Source organism: Astatotilapia calliptera, chromosome 12 (genome assembly GCF_900246225.1).
Source record: "Astatotilapia calliptera chromosome 12, fAstCal1.2, whole genome shotgun sequence".
NCBI lineage: Eukaryota > Metazoa > Chordata > Actinopteri > Cichliformes > Cichlidae > Astatotilapia > Astatotilapia calliptera.
The window spans coordinates 23449799-23472113 of NC_039313.1; the positions used below are offsets into that span (position 1 = coordinate 23449799).

At 45.5% G+C, this 22315-nt stretch overlaps 4 protein-coding genes across 5 annotated transcripts; 1 reads left to right on the forward strand and 3 right to left on the reverse strand.

Moving 5' to 3' along the window:
- Window positions 1-124: 124 nt before the first annotated feature.
- polr3d (polymerase (RNA) III (DNA directed) polypeptide D) lies at window positions 125-10133 on the reverse strand. 2 transcript variants are annotated; one of them, XM_026188322.1, is made up of 9 exons: window positions 9982-10133; window positions 2472-2634; window positions 2288-2331; window positions 2052-2206; window positions 1833-1957; window positions 1312-1471; window positions 980-1227; window positions 745-897; window positions 125-592 (listed from the first exon to the last, which is right to left on the reverse strand). In XM_026188322.1, the coding sequence occupies exons 2-9, from the start codon at window positions 2631-2633 to the stop codon at window positions 476-478; spliced, it is 1164 nt and encodes a 387-aa protein (XP_026044107.1). In that variant the 5' UTR covers window position 2634; window positions 9982-10133; the 3' UTR covers window positions 125-475. The 2 variants fall into 2 exon arrangements, with proteins under 2 accessions (XP_026044107.1, XP_026044108.1); XM_026188323.1 differs by lacking the exon at window positions 9982-10133 and adding an exon at window positions 9096-9359.
- LOC113034039 (uncharacterized) lies at window positions 3084-6981 on the reverse strand. Its single transcript, XM_026188321.1, has one exon. It carries the CDS (start codon window positions 6968-6970, stop codon window positions 3791-3793), a length of 3180 nt encoding a protein of 1059 aa, XP_026044106.1. The 5' UTR covers window positions 6971-6981; the 3' UTR covers window positions 3084-3790.
- A 3286-nt stretch (window positions 10134-13419) lies between the features above and the next one.
- On the forward strand, window positions 13420-20110 carry phyhip (phytanoyl-CoA 2-hydroxylase interacting protein). Its single transcript, XM_026187966.1, has 5 exons — window positions 13420-13578; window positions 15746-15922; window positions 17982-18156; window positions 18382-18499; window positions 18588-20110. The coding sequence occupies exons 2-5, from the start codon at window positions 15755-15757 to the stop codon at window positions 19129-19131; spliced, it is 1005 nt and encodes a 334-aa protein (XP_026043751.1). The 5' UTR covers window positions 13420-13578; window positions 15746-15754; the 3' UTR covers window positions 19132-20110.
- Window positions 20111-20184: 74 nt separating this feature from the next.
- ppp1r3c2b (protein phosphatase 1 regulatory subunit 3C2, duplicate b) lies at window positions 20185-22233 on the reverse strand. Its single transcript, XM_026187964.1, has 3 exons — window positions 21664-22233; window positions 21453-21524; window positions 20185-21232 (listed from the first exon to the last, which is right to left on the reverse strand). Exons 1-3 carry the CDS (start codon window positions 21732-21734, stop codon window positions 20362-20364), a joined length of 1014 nt encoding a protein of 337 aa, XP_026043749.1. The 5' UTR covers window positions 21735-22233; the 3' UTR covers window positions 20185-20361.
- Window positions 22234-22315: the final 82 nt, after the last annotated feature.

Sequence of the window (22315 nt, forward strand, 5' to 3'; positions counted from 1 at the left end):
CCCCAAAACAAAAAATAAAGCCTTTGTTGTTTATGTTTTTTTAAAATATATATATATTTTTATCTACAAAAAGAAAGTAATTATTTTTGTAATTTCCACAAACCAACTTTTAAACAATTGAAAATACTTTGATAACAAAAACAGACCCTTTTTATTCACACATTTACATCCATGTAAAGTCTTTTCAAGTAATTTCAGATACAGAGAAGGAAAAATGGTACTGATACTTGGCACGTCATTCAAGCTTACAACCATGAATTAATAAACTCTATGAATGAGAGAAAATAAAACTTTTGTTTCCTAATTATAGATAGTGTTTTATAACCACTCTGTAAACACAAAATCTCAGCCAGCTACCTCTCTACTTGTAAGCCTTACGGGTGCAGCAGCCTTGTAGTATCTAGCCTTTTGTCAACTTCTCCGCAAGTGTCCATCGGACTTGAGGAGGATCAGTCGCCTGCTCCTCTGATGAGCATCAAGAACTGCTCTCCAGCAGAGCTTCAAAGTCCGGTGAGCAAACCATTTTGTGTTTGACGTTCCCTAATACAGTCAAGTTACCCGTTTTCCCCTCTGTATTGATAGAGACAAGTTCCTGTGAATAGAAGGGATGGAAGGAAAAGCGCGTCAGAAATGTTTTTATCGTGCAAATACAACAGATCGGAGGAGAATGTTGGAAGATGGAAATAAATACATTACTCAGAAAAAGACATAAAAAATCCTCAAAGAAATAAATTTGTGTTGTACCTGCAGGAAAGAGCAGGATGTTCCTAGAGACACATCGAGCGTCACCTGCCCCAGTATGAGCTGCACTCGGCCAGACTTGCGTACCAGCATCTTTCCCACAACACCCTCCCGCAGATCCTTCAGATTGCAGCTGTTGTCCTCAGCTTTCTCCTCCTGTTTGGTATAAAAACACCACCTACTCAGAAGAACACGACGACATCGTGGACTTAAACTTGGACCCCAGCTGTATGCTTACCTCTGATTCTGTTTTCAGGAGCACAGACTGCCCATCCTCTGACTGCACCTCTGTTTTCACCGGCTTGTGCTCTTTTGTGGGAGGCTGGCCGGGCAGCGAGTCTGGTAGCTGAATGAAGAAAAGCTCCTCCACTTTGCTCAGACTCCATCTGTGCAGCAGGTCAGGGAGTACTTCGGGCTCGGGGAGAGGAGGAGGCCTGCAAGTTGCCTCGGGCTTCTTTATTTCAATTTCCTCTGGCTCTTGTTTCACTGAAGACAAAGTTACGATTAATTTCATGATGCTGCAAAGGAAATTAAACAAGTTCTGAGTCCAACGCAGGTACAAACATTTACCTTCAGCTGCAGGCTCCATTGGTTCACAATCCTCCTCTTTCTTCTCATTTTTAATAGAAGCGTCACTAAATTCATCCTTGAATCCCCATCCTGACACAGCGAGGGGGAGCTGGACAGGGCAGCTCCTCTTCTCACTCCGCAGGAAGGGATCATCCACAAACTAAAAGAACACAATAAGCATTGGGAAAAAGATATAATCCTTTACTTGTCTAAGCAAAAACCCCATGGAACATCTGCAGGTTGTTCAAAAACCTGCAGCGAGGATTCAGACTAAATCTTCTAAATACATTTAAACCGTTGTTGATCCAGCTGCACCGGCTCCCCGCTGAACTCGGAGCCCATTTCAAGATTGTCGTTCTGACTAGAGCTCATCATGGACTAGAACCAGGTTACATCAGTGAATGTTTTACAGCTATATGACCCAAGCAAGTCCCTTAGGTCTTATTCTAAAGGTGCTATATAAATGAAATTGTACGTATTTAGTTACGCAAACAAAGACGAGTGAAAACCAAGAGACTCACGTTGTCTCGTTCCAGCTTGCGCAGGATCTCTTTGGTCTCCTCCTCGGTCTCTCGCTTTTCCTTTTTGATATTAATGATGGGCGAGGGTCCCATGCTTGGAGCGTCTCTCTCGCTTTCATAGCCGCCTGTGTGTGTGGGTGACACAGAATTATGCTGGTGTGATAGAGACTCTGTAAGACACACACGTAAACGATGCGTGAGGAGCACCGGGTCTCCCACCTCTCTTTTTCATCATCATGTCTCCGGGCCCCTGTTCAAAAATGGAGTGCGACTGGATGAGCTCTTGATGGCCTCGGCCCCTGCCTCTCATTCTGGGACCCCGACCTCGATCCGTTTCCTTCCTCTCTCTCCTCTGCCCATCTTCAACTTTTGTTCTAGTGTGAGAAAATAACAGTCAAAGAAACAGCTGGCTTTGGATGTCTGCACTTTATTTATTTAGCGCTTCGGGAACTTACTCTTCTTTAACTTTTCGGCCAATAATGTTGGGTGTAAACGTTTTCTAAAGAGTAAAAAGAAGAACGATAAATGCAAGAGATGAGACAACAAATGTATTCATTTAAAGTATCCATTTGCGCTTTTTTTTTCTGTTGTTGTTGTTAAATGAAGCGAGTGAGTTAGTGAAACAGAGGCATGTCAGACCTTCTTCACTCCTCCTAATGTGAGGTCTCTGGATCGCATCGTGGGGAGGCGGCCAGGAGAGATGCCAGCTGACGGGCGACGGCTCATCAGGAGTCCTTTGTTACCGCTCCCTCCAGGAGTCGGCACCCGACCACCAGGGTCGCCTGAACCTGCGTCCGACATCCTGAATTGGGGCAAAGGCAGGGGATCGACCATGGGATGGATATTACAAATATTAACATTGTTTCTTATAACATTCTCATATTTATATATAACATACATTTCAACAGTCAGCATGCCGATTGCCAATGGTTACAGTCCTGGATCAGATTACCAATCACACTATGTGGACATGGCCAAATTGGCCTTGCAAGGCTACTTACTGCTACTGCCTATTGATTACTCTTAACTGTTTAGCTATATTTACTTTATGTATGAACATTTTTACATTGGTACTTATGCCTCTTAGCACATTTTAAACTCTACTTCCACAAAGACTGGAACTGGTAAGTAGAATAGGTCTTGAAAATGAGACATATATATATATTTTTTTTCTTTCTCCACTGAATGATTGATTTATTTTGAACATGACTAAAATAACAACAAAATACACTTTAAACAATAATGAGATAAAGAAAGGGTTGGTACAAACAGACTTAAAGGTAAACTCATTTGATCCTACCTCAATATACAATATACATGTATAATTACATACAATTATATAAGTCTACAAACAGATATCACGCATAAAAATCCTAATAATGATGAAGCTAAATGTTGGGTTGCCTGTCTGTAGAACAAATGAAATGTTTAACATTAAAAACTGTTTAACATTATCTCTCAATGAAAATGTAATTTTCTCCAACTGTAAATGATACATTGTGTCTCTTAACAAGGCAGAGTGAGTTGGGGGAGCTTTATTTTTCCAATTTAGAAGTATGTTGTAAAACGTTGGGTTACTTAACGTAATCCCTGGTTCTTTGATAACAGAGTGAGGTGTTTCACTATGGGAATCGCCTCGGCGTGACCAACTACGGAAGCTCCAATGACACCACGTCTGTCTATGACAGACCTGTCGAGCCGTGCTCAGGGCTCCGCCCCCTCGTACTAACACGGCCGACCAGCTCCTCCTAACTCATTCCAAGCAGATTTCTTTCCGTGCCTAAGCAAGGAGGGAAGTGTTGGTGAAACACCTCACTCTGTTATCAAAGAACCAGGGATTACGTTAAGTAACCCAACGTTCTTTTTCTAACTTCGCTCGGTGTTTCACTATGGGAGATATGGCCCACTCCCGGATTGCGCCAGCTCCCGAAGCTACTCTCCAGTGCTACTCCAGGATCTCAGGTCGAACCTGAGGCACCAGAATCCAGCACCGTCTGAGCCAGGGATGACTGTGCAACATCCAGCCGATAAAACCGGACAAACGTGTGCGGCGTAGCCCAGCTTGCTGCCGCACAAATATCCTGGACTGATACACCTCTGAACAACGCCCAGGATGTGGCCACACCCCTAGTGGAGTGTGCTCGGAGTCCCGGGGGGGCCTGCAAGCCCTTACAGCTATAAGCCAGAGCTAAGGCCTCTACAATCCAATGAGCTAGTCTCTGGCGTGATACGGGCCTGCCCTTGTGAGGGGAGGCCCAGGAAACAAACAGCTGATCCGACTTCCTGAATCCAGCTGTTCTGTCAACATAAGTCCCCAAGGCCCGGACAGGGCACAAAGTGTTCAGCCTCTGCTCCCTCTCGGAAGAGAATGGAGGGGGGTGAAAAGCTAGGAGCTCTACTGTAGGGCACCTGTATGATGTTTCCAACACTTTAGGGACAAAGGCTGGGTTAGGCCTCAGGAGTGCTTTAGTGAGTCCCGGGGCCAACTGTAGACAAGAGGGGTGAATAGACAGAGCCTGTAATTCACTAACTCGCTTGGCTGTGGTTAGAGCCAACAGCAGAGTGGTTTTAAGAGAGAGAAACTTCAACCCCACTGCCCCAATAGGCTCAAAGGGGTGGTGGGAGAGGGCGTCTAAAACGACTGACAGATCCCATAAAGGGACCAGTGGTCTAGAAACTGGGAGCGTTCGACGCGCTCCTCTCATGAAGCGACCTACAAGGGGGTGCTGCCCAGCAGGTTTATCACCAAACCCCACGTGGCAGGCTGAAATAGCTGCTAAATAGACCTTTATAGTGGAAAAAGCTTTCCTTTTGTCCAGCAAGTCTTGAAGAAAACACAACAGCTCCACCACTGAACACTGAAAAGGGATAATCTGCTTTTCATGGCACCACTCTTCAAAAACACGCCATTTACTGCTGTAAATGGAACGGGTGGAGGAGGCTCTGGCATTCTGAATGGTTTCAATAACCTTCGGAGGCATGCCTGCTGCCTTCAAATTCCACCTTTCACGGGCCAGGCCCAGAGAGCAACCTGGTCTGGATGGGGATGGTATATCTCCCCCCGCGCCTGAGACAGAAGGTCCCTGCGGATGGGGAGTGGCCATGGCTCGTCCACCAGAAGCTGGATGATTTCTGCTATCCAGTGTTTGGATGGCCACCGTGGAGCTATTAAAATCAGAGACAGCCCCTGATCCCTCACTCTGATCAGTGTTGGGGAGATCAGGCTGAGGGGAGGGAAAGCATACAGCAGAGTTTTTGGCCAAGGATGGGCCAGCGCATCCACGCCCAGTGGCGCGTGTGCGTCTGACAGGGAGAAAAACAGGGGGCACTGTGTGTTTTCTCACGAGGCGAAGAGATCTACGGCAGCCCGGCCGTATCTCTGCCAAATCTGCTCCACCACCTGTGGGTGAAGCCTCCATTCTCCGAACAGTGGATTTCCTCTGGACAGGAGGTCCGCCCCCCTGTTCAGAATTCCTGGCACGTGAGTTGCCCGAAGGGAGAGGAGCCGAGTGCTGCTCCACATAATTATTTCCCTGGCTAACCTGTGTAGCTGCCGGGAACGGGTGCCGCCCTGGCGGTTGATATAAGCAACTACAGTGGAGTTGTCTGTTTTCACTAAAACATGTTGACCCCGGAGATACGGCAGAAAATGCCGTAAGGCTAGGAGCACCGCGCGGAGCTCCAGCACATTTATGTGATTCAGAATGAGTCTCTGTGACCAAACGCCATTCACTGCTCTGCCCATCATAGTTGCACCCCAACCTGACAGGGATGCATCTGTGGTCAGCGTCACCCTGGATGATACTGCCCCGAGCGGTACCCCCGCCACGAGAGCTGTCGGGCTCCTCCAGGGCCGGAGAGCCGCAATACACGGCTGCGTTATTTTTACACCACGACTGAGATGTCGGCGAGGGCACAGCTGCAGAGAAGCGACCCACCGCTGAAAATCTCTCATCATAAGCAGCCCCAAGTGTACCACCGATATCACCGAGGCCATGAGGCCGAGGAGGCGAAGACAGAGTCGGAACCGCACGACTTTCCCCAGCTGAAAACGGGAAAGACAGTGAGTGAAGGATGCGATCCTCCGCTCTGAAAGTGCGATACGATAAGAGATGGAGTCTATTCTGAGCCCCAGATACTCTGTAAACTGTGCGGGTTCCAAGTGGCTCTTTTCCAGGTTGATAGTGAACCCAAGCTCCGTGAGGTGATTCACCACCACCTCGGAGTCTTTGGTCGCCTGCTCGCGCGATCGTGAGCATATTAGATAATCGTCTATGTAAGAAAATATTCTGATGCCGCTGTTCCTTAACGGAGACAGCGCTGCCTCCACACATTTGCTGAACACCCTCGGAGCTAAGGATAGCCCGAATGGGATAGTTTGAAACTCGTACGCTACGCTCTGATAAGCGAACCTGAGATATTTCCTGTGTGGAGGATAAATGGCGATGTGAAAATATGCGTCTGATAGGTCGATTGTAACAAACCAATCGCCTATGTGAATTGAGCGACAAAGCGTCTTGTGTGTGAGCATTCTGAACGTGTACTTTCTCAAATGCTTGTTTAACACACGCAGATCCAGAATAGGACGGAGCGACGTTCCGTCCTTTTTCGGGATGAGGAAATAGCGGAAGTAAAAGCCCTGCTGAGCTTCTTCGCTCGGAACCGCTCCGATCGCCTGTTTGTGTAACAGGGAGGATATTTCCTCCTCCAGCACATTCGCTGAATCGCGACTGGCCACAGAAGCTGACACTCCACCGAATCTCGGTGGTTTTGCCGCAAACTGTAGTCTGTAACCATGGGAAATGGTTGACCCAGGGATGAACTGCGCATGCGCGCCACCGCTCTGCGAGTGGGCCTCTGAAGAAGCGGTAGCGTGACGTCACCCCTGTCTCCCGGAAGGAGTTGGGGCTCTCCCCCTCGGGAAGAGCGTGAGCTGGGAACACATAATTGCAGTGATTTTCTTTTGTTTTTATTTTGAAACTGGGGGGACATTCTGCCCTTGGCAAACTGCCTGGCTGCAGAAATGCACGTTTTATTTCTTTTGTTACCCCCAAACCACAGTGAAGTGTCTGGTGACTCTGGGCAGCGCTTGGTGACACAGACAGAGTGTTTAGAAGTGTTTGGTGACACTGCGCCATTTGTCCACAAGTCTGTCCTCCCTGAACTGGAGGAGGAGACTGAGAGGGTGCTCCTGGTGAACTGGAAACTTCCGGAGACCCTGAACTTTGGAGTGATTTGGTTACCCCTTCTAACACCTTCCGTCTCTTTGGGGAAGAAAAGAGGGGTGACACAGAATGCTGCAGGTGTGCTAGGCTGACCGCTTCTTTTTTCCCTGTGACGACTTGTTCTTTGCAGCAACTGCTGCAAAGGAATGCTTGCCCCAAGGTCTTCGGTTCTCTACCTTGGCCTGGTGGGCACCCTGCTGGCCTCCTGCTCCTCTCTGCATTCTGACCCCACTCTGTCTCCCTCTCGCAGCTGCTGCTGTTGCTGCAAAGCCAGCTCTTGGCACCTGCTGGGGCTGAGAGTTAGGTTTTCTGGGTAAGCAGAGATTGAATGCTTCACCCTCCTGCTTTCTGCGGGTGCTTGTTTCTCTCATTCTCTCCAGGGCTGGGCCAAAGAGACCCTTGGTTGGGTCATAGGCTGCATCCATGACCTCAGCCTTCTGAGCATCACCCAGGCCTGACAGGTTTAGCCACAAGGCTCTCTCACCCGAGACTGCAAGGCCCATAACGCGACCACACCCTTGGACTGCTCCCCTGGAGGAGCGAAGAATGAGATCATTAACCACGCAGATTTCATCCCAGAGGGCTGGGTTCGGGGAACCCGAGTCAAGCTGACGGCCCATGTCTTCCAGAATTTCTGCCTGATATGCTGATAGCAGTGTGACTGCATTAAGCGAGCACACTGACTGTGCAGCATATTTGTATGTCCTTTGATAAATAGATGCCGTGAGGCGATCTATCTTGTTGGGCAAAGAAATGCTAGAAGAAGCTGAGATTGCCCTGCGGTTAGGGTGAAGGTGATACGCCACTGAAGGCTCCACTGCTGGGGGTTCAGTCAGCCCCAGTTCACCCATCCCCTGGATCTCAAGCTTAGAGCAGCCCTTGGTCGGAAGCTTGCTTTTAAAAGGGCTTGACCAATAGCGACTCATTTCTTTCATGCAGGCTGGGACTGCTGGCAGAAGCTGCTTTGATGGCGGCAAGGCTGGTGGGAGCCTCTTGCAGTCATACAAGTCACGTTCTGCCCCTTCGGCATCCTGGGCGGCTGGCCATGGGATGCCTAGCTTGGCAGCAGCCCGTTTACAGACCTCGTACAAATTGCTGTCCACCAGGGGTGCAACTTCAGCCCCACTCGGTGGCCTGGACTGCTGGGGAGGAAAGGTAGAGTCATCCTCCTGTTCCTCATCCATGTCCTCCAGGTCGAGGAGGTCGGAGTCGGCATCGCCCTCCGCGTCCTCGCCACCCGGCTCGCCCACGTTTTGATCGAGGAGGTCCTCGAACGATGGGGGCATGAGTGGGGACTCTTCTTCCATCATGTCCGCCCAGCTTGTGGAGGCTCGCGGATGACGGATATCGCTCGTAGCAGTAGCAGCCGACAGGCAGGGGTCCTGACTGTTCGTTACTGCTACTCTCAGCCTCCTTTCCAGGACTTTCTCTGGCATCAAAGCACAGTGTGGGCATCCCTGAGGGTCCGCCAGTGAAGCCTGAGCATGCTTGGCACCCATACAGACGATGCACATTGGATGAGGGTCCCTGCCCGAGATGGTGGCACCGCATGATGCGGGGCACGGGCGGGATGCAGCCTCTTTAGCCTTCGGCTCCGACCTTTTGGCGGGAGTAGGAGCCGTAGACATGGTTAGCGGAAAGGGGTGAGACTAGGCTACACCAGGCTCGTCTCGACACGTTAGCCCGTAAGTAACTAGGACTAGCAGCGGGTGTTAAATCCGATCTAGTCGCGGCGGGAGTCAGCTCGTCGTGACACGTTGGCTGCACTCCGCTAGCCAATATCGTTAGCAACTTAATGCTAACCGAACCCTACGTCGACCAACAAGCTAATGCTAGTGAGACGCTAATGTGGTTCGTGGCCTGCTAACAAGTTAATGCTAGCCGGACACTGAACGAACAGCTCGCCGTAACGCGTTAGCCCGAGTCACACAACGTCGGCTACCTCGCTAACTAAAACCAGGAACCGCTGGGACAGCTCGCCTGACGCGGTTGCTGTTCCACAGTGCAACTCTAAGTACACTTCTTTCAAAGGACTTACTCAGCACGATCCAAACTGGAACCGGAAAAACTGCGTTCGGCGACGTACTCCTACACGGGACGCCTGAGAACTGTTAAGCAGCTAATCAAGTTAGCCTGGATGCGCTGAGGGAGCTCAAAGTAGTTTCTCACGGGAAGAAAGCAAGAATGAGTTAGGAGGAGCTGGTCGGCCGTGTTAGTACGAGGGGGCGGAGCCCTGAGCACGGCTCGACAGGTCTGTCATAGACAGACGTGGTGTCATTGGAGCTTCCGTAGTTGGTCACGCCGAGGCGATTCCCATAGTGAAACACCGAGCGAAGTTAGAAAAAGAACTCAATTAAACTAGCTACTGGTTTATTTATTTATTTTTGTTTTTAAATGGTACAGCTTGTCCCATTGGTCCAATGCAGCATGAAAGCTGAAATAGAATTTTCTTATTTTTTTTTAAATTAAAATCTTAATGTTAAAAAGGATTAAATGTTTATATTATATAGTATTATATGTTTAAATGTGACTTCAGATTTTAAAGGGTGAATATAGATATATACCCTGCTCTATAAGACCGCAGAACATACTGTTGACATAATTGATTCATGTAGTATGTACTTATTAATTTCGTTGTAATATACATTATCTTTTTGTTCTGAACACAGACAACAATGTAAATCTGAGCTTCTACTTTTTGTGTTTTTACTAAAGTAGCGCTTATAACACTGTGACATAAATTACTGACACGTTATTGTATCACTATAAACAGAGATCCTGCAGACACATTTTAATTCTTTGAAATGATTTTAGACTACCTCAGCAACACGTGGCCACATTCCAGTGAAATACAATGACACGGGAGACTTTGTTTTAACTTTCAGGATGAACTTTTCATATGCTGTGCTTTCTCGCCTACTTACGTTATTGTCCCTCTGACGTCCTTATGAAATATTAATCCAAAACCCCAGAGTCATTACAGACTGTTTCTACCAGTGCTGTGTGGGACACTGCATGACAGTGTTGACGATTCTGCAGCACGACGCCATGACACTTCCGCATTTGTCACCGTCCACTCAGTTCAGGTGGATCAAACCTGCGCAGAAACATACGCATGTTCACCACGGAACTCGATAGACCGGCGTACATTAATACATTTAGATCGACTTATGTATATATATGAAAAATGTTATTTTACTGACATATAAATATGCTTTGTTATAAAACACACCAAATGCGATGATCTGCAGTAGCTATTCACTGATGCTCATAATCATAAGTAAACGGAAGAGGCCGTTGTTCGCTCCTATGCGCAGCTGTGAGTAGGTCGAACACAGCTGAATCACTTTGAAATTTATTAAGATCCCTTAATAATCTCATAATATAATACTGTTATAGATTATATAATTGAACTTCATTTTAGGCAGCAGGGTGTGAAAAGGTTCTCCTGACCTGTAATTGTGTAAATACATAATATAGAATGTATAATATAGAAGATGCAGAGAAGGATGAGAGAAAGACAGAGCAGGAAAGGACAGACTAATAATACCAAATTGTAAATTTGGTATTTGGTCCATGCAAAAGTCTTGACTCACCCCTCATTTCTTTATATTTTGTTTCCAAGAAGCCAGACTTTCTGCTAATTTTTAAGTAGTCTAGAGCAAGAGTTTCCTGGGCTTTCTGAAGGTGATTCAAAGCTCTCTTTTTTTTGGAGATCTGCTGCTTTCTGGTTCATTTTCAGTTCGGTCTGTCTGTTATTTGTAGCCAAAACACTTGAACCACTATTGTGTTTACACATAACAGACCAGTTAGCAAAGAATCGTGTTTCATTTGGCATTAAATTTTAAATTGTGTCTTTAGGTACTTTGTTACTAGTTCCTGTTTCTTTTGTTGAATCTACAAAATATGCCAAACATAACACAGTTTGATAAACATAAAATACTATTATTGGGAGTCAGCAATGTGGTTCCCAAAGAAGTATAAGGTGACAACCTGGCATATCTTAACATGGTGTGGAGTGTGTCCTTAAGAAATTTGAGGAAACTGGACAAGTGAAAGGCTGAAGAAGTAAGATAAGATAAGATAAGATAAGATAAGATAAGATAAGATAAGATAAGATAAGATAAGATAAGATAAGATAACCTTTATTAGTCCCACATGTCAGAAATTTGTTGTGTCACAGCAGAAAGTGGACAGTGCACAGTTACAGTACCAAAAAATAAGAAAAACCCTGGAATAGGATAAGATAATAAGAACAAGATACTATATACAACAGAATAAAATACTGCGAAGTCTTTGTTGTGGAGTCTGACAGCAGTGGGAAGGAAAGAGGGGTGCCGCAGCTTGCCACTGAAGGAGCTGTTCAGTGCTGTTAGAGTCTCCTGCATGGGGTGGGAGATGTTGTCCAACAGGAATGACAGCTTAGCCACCATTCTCCTGTCACTCACCACCTCCCCTGGGTCTAGAGGGCATCCTAGAACAGAGCTGGCCCTCCGATTCAGCCTGTTCAGTGGCATACTTAAAATACTATCTACTGCAGACGAGTTCAAAGAGTCGTGTCTTGAAGAAACAAGACGTTACTGAAGAAGTGTGGAATCATCTTGCCAGAGAATGGAACAAAAAGCAGCCACCATCCAAAGAACAGCTTTGGATGTCCTTCCAGAATCCTGGAGAGCTATTCCTGAAGACTAAATAAATTACAATGAAACTACCTAACAGACTGTGCTGAAGAATAAAAATGTTCATTCCAGATATTGACTTTCAAGGTTGATACAAATTATACAGCTTCTGTTTTTGCATTATACTGAATTTGGGTTCCCAAATTTAGTTTAAGATTTTGAACATCACACTATTTATATCAGTATAGCTCCCATGTGGCCACATGAGGATTAACAGTCTTTACATATAACACGTAATGTGTAATTCGAGTTTTGCAAATGTGCTGAGAATATTTCATCTATTCAGAGAAAATGCCAAGTTGCTAATAAAACTTTTTATGGAGTTTGTTCATAATTTGGTGGACACAGATTCTCCCAGTATGCGGACTGAACATCTGTGTAACACATTATTCTGGGAGCATCCGCTTATGTAAATGTAGTAATAGTATATTCCTCCTAGGGGTGCCACAGACTTTTGGTAACCTGGGTCAAACAGTGCCTGGTCCCTTTGATAAGGGAAGGACCTCTCGGCAAATACTTGAATGAGTCTAGAATAAATTTACAATATTTGTTTTAAAAACACAACTCAAATATGCCAATTTGTAACCATAACATGGGGCCAGATTCTGCTTTCTCTACACGCACACCTACTGCTCTCCTAAAAAACTGGTTATTCCCATTTCTGAAGCAGGGAAGGTTATTTGGACAGAGGCTGTCATGGCATGACTAATGATGGATGATTGCAGTTTAATTATACTCTAGGGGTATCACTTATCTGTGGCTGTCTGGAAATAAATGAAGCTTTTCAATATGCCACACAGTGTGTGGAATTAAGGCACTATATCTTTGTCATTTTTTTCGAAATAAAACACAGTGAAAGGACTTCACTAGCACTATGAATTCATCCCTTTGTTATCTCTCTTTAGCCTACACTCATGTCTATTGTTTTAGTAGCAGATTATATGCATTAATCTGGGGAGGGTCTCTTTAATCTCTGATGCAATCCTAAATTAAATTGTCCAGTGAGGTTGAACAAGCACAAAAAAAACAACAAAAACATCCCACAGAAAATGAATGCAAGTGGAAATCTGATTACTCAGGACTTAGATAGTGGCATCCCCCACCTCCGAATAGGCCAGAAGGAGATGCCCTGTGGAGTTGGTCCATATGGCATGACAGTTGGCACATGTATGTTTTTTGAGGTCTTGACAGGACTCTGTGTAATTTTATGGGCCACCACTCACAGTGTAATTTGTTTAGAATAATGTGTGGCAAGTTGAGTGCGCAAAAAGCAGTTATTCTTTCTACCTTCAGACTCCCAGAGCCCAGACTTTCTCCATATCTGAGAGGTGACATTTATGTTGGCAGTTCAGTGTTCAGATTAGAGTATATTTGGATTTTGTGCTTCGGGGCAGATTTACAAGCGAGTGATGTGATGTGCTGTGCACGGTTGGCTGGCGAGAGCTCCGATGCTGCCGAGGTACACTGAGTGTCTCGCTGCGGTCACACTGCAACTGGAAAAATCTTCTCTTTTTTTTATCCCCCCTTTCCTTCTTTCAGCTTTTAATTCATCCTTTATGGGTGCAGAGGAGTCAAGTTATCATCGTGCAGCGCCCAGAGCGAAAAATGAGATTGGGAGGGGGGGGGAGAGAGGGAGGCAGGAAGTGGGAGGTGGGGGGTTAGAGTGTTTGTGTGACACAGAGAGAGAGAAACAGACGGAGAAAGAGGAAGAGAGGAGGCTGTGTGTTCGTTTCACCTCCTAATCAGTTTTCCTGGAGGATCTATCATCGGCTGAACGATAGCAGGCAATTAGAAAGCGAAATAAGACGACCTTCTACCATCTCAAATTTGAGCCTCATACAAGTAAGGAATTTTTTTACATTATTCTTCACATTACATTATTCTGAGTCCCAGAAAATGAATCAATTTATTAAACGAGTCTATTTACAAGTTGTTGACATCAAATGATCTTATCCTGGGTGTGTGTGTGTGTGTGTGTGTGTGTGTGTGTGTGTGTGTGTGTGTTTTCTCCAAATATATTTGACATGAAGTCAGATGAATGCAGCAGATGCTGGAGTTTTATTTACAGATTGTTATTCTCTTGGTGTCAACATGCATTTTTCCCCCCTGCCAACTTTGGGTATTTATTAAATCCCACCAATGACATTTTGCGTGCGACTGCGAGGACATTTCACATGGCAGCCCTGACTGATTCGTGTAAAGAGATTGGGCGTCATTCTGGTAAATGTCAGTGCCAACTGTGCATCGCTTCAAACTACTTTAACGAAGAGATAATATTTCCATTTTCATACCCGGCGACTGCCTTTTCAGCATCCCAGTTTAAGAACTAAAGCGAGAAGGTTGCGCCTTTTCCTCCCCTCTCGCCTAGCTATGTAAATGTCTTTTAAACTATTCTCCTCAAAGAAGAAGAAGAAGAAACGTAGCTTTGAACCAGAGAGCTGCTTTCTATGCCCTGCTCCATATGCATGATTACAGCACAACATCTGCGTGTGTGTTATGTACTTCAGCCAGAGATGTGAACTGTAGCCTAATTATGCACTTCTAGATGAATTATGAGTTATGATGTGTACTCATAATAATTATTAGTTAGACCACATTGCCTTATGTGGAGCAGCTGTCTGTTAAAGCTGGTAATGTGGTGGAGATAATTGGCTCACACTGGTGTGTTTTTTTCTAAGTGAGAGAAATGTAATTGTGTGAATGGTATAACAACCTGAATTTGAACTGTGTTCACATCTCTGCCATCCAAAAGTGGAGCATATGCAGACGCACGGGGAGCTTTGATGACTTGTCCTGAGAGAATCTTCTGTTGCCCCAGTTTCTATCTCTGAAAAAAAAGGCACACTATGGCAAGAAAAGAGAACAGCAGCTGGAAAACAGACGCGTGGAACTGCACGTGCACGGTGCGGCTCCCTGCCCCGGTTGCCCGTGTGAACGAGCCATCGCACAAATTTCACAGTTCACAGGTTTTAATGAGCTACCGCAGCCTGTCCATCACACTGACGGGTGGGGCGCACCTTAGCAGACCCGGCAATCAGACAATGACTCTAAACCAGGCAATTTGTAGGATCACAGGGAGCACAACGGGGGGAGTTATTTTTGAACACATATTTGCCACGTGCTCACTGTGCCAGGGCTAATAAGAGAAATATGCAAAATGCTGCTTTTGGTGTTGAAAATACTGCAAGAGATCAGTAAATATACTGTAGCTGTGGAGGAGACTATTGCAGTAACACTAGACTGATGAAAACTGCAAGCAAGCTGGGATAAACAGGAGCACTGTGGACACACTGAAGAGAGTTACCATCATTTAAGAGGAGGGTAGGTGACAGTTAATGGGACAAACACAGGCTGGCCAACAGATTGCTCCCAGCCTGACACTCAAGGCTATGTGCAGCAGCCTAGATCGAACTGCTGATGGGCAGCTCAGGAAATATGATCATACATCACCTGCTACAGATGCTTAAACCTCCCTGCTTTCCTTGAGCTGAAAGGAGTCGCGTCGCTTGCAGTTTTGAAAAGGAGCAGATATCAGCAAGGAGACAGAAATGTTTAGAAAGTTTTCCCTTTTACGTTTGGATGCCTGCTGACGGGTGCGGAAAGGTTTTTGTTTGTGACCCCTTCCTTGCGAATTACAGGAGAAGATTGAGGGAGGCAGCGAGACGTGTGGTTGCTGAGAGACTGCTGTAGGTGGATTATGAAATGCAGGAGGGGGGGAACAGGGGCCAGTCACTCAGCTGGGAGCGTATCGAGTTGTGCAATGATGGGAAATGTCAGTTAAGGGTGGGGGGGGGGGGGGGGGGGGGCAGTGAAGAAGGAGCTTGGACACAGATCTCTAAATGAAAGGTTAATTTCATTCAGCTGAGGTGTTTTGTTTTGAACTGTTGTACAGTGGCACGGTTTAATCTCTTAGCAGATATCCCCCACCCCCACCCCTATCTGGGGCACCAGTATTACATCCCCTTATTACAATCTAACTCAGTGCTTTTATCTCTAATTCTAATGGCAGATTACAGACATGGATGCTCCCCTTTCGACCCCCTGTAATATCCAGATTTGTGAGGTGACCTGCGACTCCTTCCGGATCATGTGGGATATGACCCCCGAGGACACGGCCAGAGCCACACACTTCTTCATCGACTTAAGCCGCAAGGCCAACAGGGACCCCAACCGCTTCAAACACAGGGTCTGATCATTCTGTAATTCCAGCATGACCTCACATACCTTTCCCCCACCTTCTCCCCGAAGGCAGCCTGCTCCGTATTGGTGTCATCTAGACTCATGCTCCAGATTCACACCGGTCACAGTGCTCGTTTTCATCATCCGTTTACTGTGCGTCATTTCCTAATTAACAGCGGGCAGCACGAACGAGGCAGGAAATCATTTGATTTTCATCGAAGTCTGCTTTGCTGAGCAGATGACTGCCTTACACGTTGTTACTCGGAACACAGAAAACTGTGGTTGTGCCCTTTCAGTCACTTCCAATACAAGCGAAAAGGAAAATGTGTGCAGTCAACAGCTTCGGGCCAGTGACTCACTTGCACATTGTTTCTTTTATTATATATTTTTTTGAAAGTGGACAAAACCTGACAAATTCAGCTGCAGCATGGAGACGTATTTTCATGTTAATTCCTTCCCGTGTGCATGGTTAAATTCATTAATTTAAAAGATTTCATGAAACGCAGATATAATGTGACAACAAATCTTTTTTTAGTTTTATCTTTAATGTTGGTCAGAGTCACTTTAAGTTAATCTAAACATTATTCCAGCTATGCAGACTTTTCAGTGTGAGCAAGATAGATTGCTGACTTGGATGAATTTTAGAAATACTCATGCAGTGTGCAGTTCCACAGAAGCTGGTGAACTCCTTTGTGGTTACCAGAACCTCTATGTTACTCATACAGCCCGGTCTGATTTTCATTCAGCACTGACGTCCCAATTAAAGACAAACATAACATGACTCAACACAACAGCAGTTCATATCTGTACCTGAAGTGTTGAGTCACATCTTACAGTGCAAGGCGGAAAAAGTTGTGAACTCTTCACTTCATGAACTTGTTTTATCTCCTTTACCAGCGAAAACTTCATCGCTCATTTCCTGTAGCTGCTTGTGAGGCCTTTGTGGACTCTGAGATTTCATGATTGTGCATCTTCTATTCAGGTCACAGTCACATCTCAAGTGGGCTAAAGTCATGATTTGGCCATTCTGAAACCTGCAGCTTTTCTGTGGTTCATTAACTTGCTGTTGATCATCATCTTGTTAAGTCCGCTCTCATATTGACTTCTGTCCTGAAATTCAAATGGAAATTTTCTTGGTCCGCTTTCAAATTAATATTTTTTCCCTCAGTGTCTGCAAGCTGACAGGCACTGTGGTAACAAAGCAGCCCCAAATGATGATGAACTTCTACCAGCACTTCCAGCACGTTTGACCCCAGATGGCTTTTAGAGAAGTCATTATCACATAGGGTCACTTCTGTGCCCCCGCCAGCACTATGAGCTATTACTCAGACATTAAAAATAAACTGTGGCATAATTAAACTTAAACTTAATGATGAAACCCTACTAACTCCAAAGACTTCAACAGCTATGCATTCCCTCTTGCCTGCTCCACACATCCAAAGCCACCACAAGCCTTATTCTCTATTTATACATTTCAAAACGTATTTTTTCCTTCCAATCATTTTTTAAATTTTCTTCCCTTTTTTTCTCGTGTTCTTTTTAATAGTTATACTGATGGCATGCCTGTAGCCTGAAATAATGATAATGAAAAGAAACAGTTGCTATCTCCGCAGATGCAAAATGCCGACTGTAATTATGGCATATTATTGAAGCACGCATTCACAAACTAAAAAGTGCTTTTGTGAAATCAAGGCAGGCTGAGCGAGCTCTTCTTAGATGGAGGATATGATTTCTCTCTGATACACGAAGAGGCACAAACAAACTTGCATCAGAGATGTTGCTATGGATATATGGATATATGGACCTCTGAGCCTGTAGTAATTAGCTGTGCTGCTTAGAGGCCTTGGTCAAAACGAAGCTGCTGTTTTGATTAGATGTATCCTAGTTACAGCAGCTGGGGCTTAAAAATGGAATCTCACACTAATAAAGGCAAAGTTTATGGAAGGAAATGCTTGACTAACAATTGCATCTGCATCGGCTTTGAAATGTAAATGATGCATGCGGCAGACCGTTAAAGGCTTGCATCCTGTACTCTGGTGTCACCTGCTTCCTGCTTCATCCTGCAGGACGTGCCGACCAAGCTGGTGGCCAAAGCCGTGCCTCTCCCCATGGCAGTGAGGGGACACTGGTTCCTCAGCCCGCGGACAGAATATTGTGTTGCTGTTCAAACTGCTGTCCGACAGCCAGATGGTGATTACTTGGTCTCAGAGTGGAGCCAGGTGGTGGAGTTTTGCACTGGGGGTAAGACATGCACTCGTGTGTTGTGACTAAAATAACAGTGATTATGCATGCAGTCACACATCAGAGATCTGACCAAAGTGATACAAGAGAGGAACAAAAAAGTGCAGCGCACAAAAATGGCAAGACAACAACCCACAATTCTGTGTCAGCACCAGATAGTCATTAACCTTTGAAAGTAGTGTAGACTTCAAGTAGTTTCACAGCTTCAAAACTTAAACTTTGCAGACTACGCAATGGAGCACCTACAGCAGCTTCTCGACAAGGCCAAGGGCTCAGCGGGGAGGCTGCTGAAATTCTCTGTCTTTTATCGCAACCAGCACCCAGACTACTTTGATTATGTCAGGTAGGCACTTCACTTTTTCTCTTTATTATACATTCCCATATGAACGGAGTGCAATAACTCATTTTCCTTTTTTAATGTATGGAATTAGAAAGGAGTGTGGAGGTCTGATGCGTCCAGCCCTCAAAGACACCAGTGGGAGTCACGGCTCACCCATCAGCGGCAAACTGCATGGAGTCTTCTTCAGCTGCAACACAGAGTTTGATACAGGGCTCCCTCCCAAAGACTCCCCGTACGGACCCCTGCGGTTTCAGATCCCGGCTGGACACCTGCTGAACCCCAACATCTGCCTGTATTTTGCAGACTTCTACTGCATGTACACGGCCTACCACTATGTGGTGCTGGTGCTTGCCCCTGTTGGCTCAGAGGGAGATGCCTTCTGCCGCACCCGCCTCCCTATGCTGGACTTGGCTTCCAACCCCTTTTTGACTTACACTGCCTCTCAGAGACCCGGGGAGGAGCCCTTGTACTGCCACGCCAGCGACGTCATCCTCGAGGTGCTGTTCACCGAGCCGGTTCACTTGGATCAGGGCGGCGTGGAGCAAATCAGCGGGCACCAGCTTATGAGTCTGACCACCGCCAATGCCAAGAAAGACCCGAGCTGCAAAGTGTGCAACATCAGCGTGGGACGCTGAGGGAAGCGCTGGCGCAGAACTTGAAGTGTGCAAGTCTGCAGCCAAGACAGACGCTGTGATGCAAAAAGATGGTTGAGCCCATCATGTGTAGGTCAGAACACTGTGGAAAGAGTCACCTCTCAGGGTGCACTCGTGCTGCTTTCCCTCCTCCCTCCTGCCTGGACCAGATAGTGTATTTAAACTAGAAGACTTATAAAAGTGTGTATAGCATTACTCCATCCTAATCACAGCTGGAAATACAATGAACATGCATCCATGACAAAAAAAAATGCACTGAAAACACAGCAGGCTTAAGAAGACTGTTTTTTCTGGCATCATCATGGTGATGTTCTTTTTGTTTTTGCCCATTTTCCCTTTGATGTGTTTTTTTCACAACTGACATTTTGACTTGTTGCAGTAGGGAAATAATAGTCAAGATGACGTTTTTCTAATATGGACACTTGCTCACTTTCATAGCTTACTCAGCCATCATCAGTCCTCCTGCTCTTTCTTTGCTGTGACAAGTCAAAGCTGGTGTGACGGCATGTAAACTTCTTTTTTTTCCTGTGGAGATTATTTCAGTTTATTGTGATCACCTCTCAAACAACATACACTGCCATGTTTCTCCTACAAAATGAAGTCTAATCACTTATACTACACTGAAACATGAACGTTAGTTTCCAGCATCCTCACTGAATACTTTCCTGCTTCACTTTAAATGTAAGGTTATGACTAAGAAATTGTCATACTGCAGAACAGTAGGATACTTTGTAACAGTAAAAGCCATTAGGAGGAGGTTCAGTGTTTGAACATAAGAGAAAGGTAATGAGGAAGCTCTCAAAGCTCCCTGCAGTCGCTCTTTGGCAGCTGTGCTAAGATTAGCGGCTTCTGCTATTGGCCTCCTGTTTGTCCCTGCCCAGTAATCTCTGACCTATATGGGAATCCCAGAAATGCCTAAAGTGAAAGGGATCCCCTCCCTGTCGCACAACAATAATTCATCCTGTGGTGACGGGCCAAAATGCAGGACACAGTGTGTGATGCTTAACGTGAAAGGAACTGACACCAAAACTGATCTGTTTTAAAGACATTTTTAAAATATAGAACTGTTACTAAGCAGTATAAACATGATCAAAAATAAAAGAAGTAACATTTCACAGAAAAACACAAAAATGTACACGAAACCTTCACCCAGGACTGATACAGTATACACGAAGGTGGGAAAAAAACAGGATCACTTCTAGGTTTAGTGAGTCATGACCTTTCACTTAGATTCTTCCCATGGCACAGATGTGAGTTCACGCTCACTGTAATACTGTAATTCTGTCCATCGTTATTGTCCCAAAAAGGCTCGCTGTGCCCTCCTGGCAAATAACTTAAACAGAACTCAATCTTCCTTTTGGCATCTAGCACTTTAGGAATAGTAATGTCAAATTCAAAGATGTCCGTCTGAGGTCCTCCGAAGCGTTTCTGCAGGTACGTGCAGGGCACGTCTCTGTAGCTCTGCCACGAGTCAAAGGTGATGCGCACACGCACATCCTTCTGGTAGCTGACATTCTTAACCCTTACGGTACCCCGGAGGGCCTTCTCGCTGATACTGCAGTTCTCCAAGATGACCATGCTCTCTGCCAGCTTGGCACGAAAGGCCTGGAAATTTGCAGATGGCTGCGGGAAGCCCAGTTTGAGCTGTGTTCCTGGGCAGCAGGTGCTGACTGTGCAGCTGTAGCCATCCTCTGTCATGCTGCCCAGAGACTGCAGTGATGGCAGCAGGTCGAGGTCAGACTGCTCTTCTTTGTCGGAAAACACTCGCACGGCTGTTAGAGACAATCCCCGCGAGTCGGCAAAAACAACACGTTTGCTCTTGATTGGGAACAACACATCATCATCGCCGTCGTCCAAGTCATCGAGGAAAGGTGAGGAAGGATGGGGCGGAAAGACTTGGCTCAAGATGTCAGAGGATAAGTGCTCTAAAGCTGGAGGACGGATGCAGGATCGCTGGGGTTTCAGGATGGGAACCCAGACATGAGGACACAGTTGTTTACGCTGGTTTAAGCACAGCCTGACAGCAATCTCCAGCAGTCCGGCTGTCCGAGCCATCGACCCAAAGCCAACCACTGGCAGGACACTAACAAGAAACACACGTGGACCTCAGTACTGACTGGAAATGTGAATATATCTTTGTATATATCGCAGTTGTGTCATTACATGTTTATGCAGGGCTTTTAAGGAAGGCATCACAACGTGAAAGGGATCTGATAAAAAATATTATGGTAATTTTAATTTAACCCCTAAAGAAGTTGTGCAAGCTAATCTGCACAGTTTGTGTGTGTGTTGTGTCTGCTTACGATGTACTGGACATCTCCATGCTGGTATTCCTATGCTGAGTGATGGGAATATTGTCCTCAATGTTTGGAGTTCTGGAAAAAAGAAAAAAATCTGTCACAATTACAAGAAAATCTGTATTTAAAAAAGAAAAAAAAGTTGCACACAAAGATTGGTGTGTGACAACATGCAACAATCTTTGTGTGTAATTCTGACATTTAAAAATGTACTTACAATCTCCCATGAGTAGCGTGTTGCAGTTGTGTTGTCAGTTGTTCCCCACAGGAGAATCTGGCACAACACATTTATATCACCTCAGTTTAGATGTCATATTGTAAACTCCACCCTCTTCGCTGTCCTGACCAATCAGCTTGTGACTATTTTTCTCTTTATGTCTCCCTGTGGTACTGCATTTCAGTAAGTTTTATGTTTTCATAGGTTGCCATTACTTTGCATAAATAAATAATTTAATTATGGGAAAGAAACATATGAACACACCTAAATGTTAACCATGTGAAGTTAAATATTTGTATCGTCACCTTGCACATTCATTGTCCAGTGTTGACGATCTGCGTTACGTACATCAAAGTCTTCTTTGTGTAATTCCACTCTGCATTATGGAAACTATCCAGGTTATCCTGCCCTTTATTCTCACACCTGTTAGTGGACACAGATCCCACAGAGGCCTGGGCATGGCTCCAAACCTTTGCTATCTAGCGCCTGCTCTAAAGGAATCACTGCCCCACAGTCCATCAGCATGTGCAAACCTGAGGAGGGCCGGATTACAAACAACTCTCAGCAGGCTGGTCACTTAGCCGAAGAAGCTATTCAGGAATCAGTCCATGTGCGTATGCGAGTATATCAAGTTCCATACATATCCACACAT

Excerpts from the sequence above, each read along its gene's own strand:
- polr3d (XM_026188322.1), bottom strand. The coding sequence starts at position 2,633 with ATGTCGGACGCAGGTTCAGGCGACCCTGGTGGTCGGGTGCCGACTCCT. Across the intron at positions 2,332-2,471 it reads CATTAGGAGGAGTGAAGAAG|AAAACGTTTACACCCAACAT; the intron begins GTCTGACATGCC and ends TTTACTCTTTAG. Across the intron at positions 593-744 it reads CATCCTGCTCTTTCCTGCAG|GAACTTGTCTCTATCAATAC; the intron begins GTACAACACAAA and ends TTCTATTCACAG.
- LOC113034039 (XM_026188321.1), bottom strand. The coding sequence starts at position 6,970 with ATGGCGCAGTGTCACCAAACACTTCTAAACACTCTGTCTGTGTCACCA.
- phyhip (XM_026187966.1), top strand. The coding sequence starts at position 15,755 with ATGGATGCTCCCCTTTCGACCCCCTGTAATATCCAGATTTGTGAGGTG. Across the intron at positions 15,923-17,981 it reads CCAACCGCTTCAAACACAGG|GACGTGCCGACCAAGCTGGT; the intron begins GTCTGATCATTC and ends TTCATCCTGCAG. Across the intron at positions 18,500-18,587 it reads GACTACTTTGATTATGTCAG|AAAGGAGTGTGGAGGTCTGA; the intron begins GTAGGCACTTCA and ends GTATGGAATTAG.
- ppp1r3c2b (XM_026187964.1), bottom strand. The coding sequence starts at position 21,734 with ATGTGTTGTGCCAGATTCTCCTGTGGGGAACAACTGACAACACAACTG. Across the intron at positions 21,525-21,663 it reads CACGCTACTCATGGGAGATT|AACTCCAAACATTGAGGACA; the intron begins GTAAGTACATTT and ends TCTTTTTTCCAG. Across the intron at positions 21,233-21,452 it reads ATGGAGATGTCCAGTACATC|TGTCCTGCCAGTGGTTGGCT; the intron begins GTAAGCAGACAC and ends GTTTCTTGTTAG.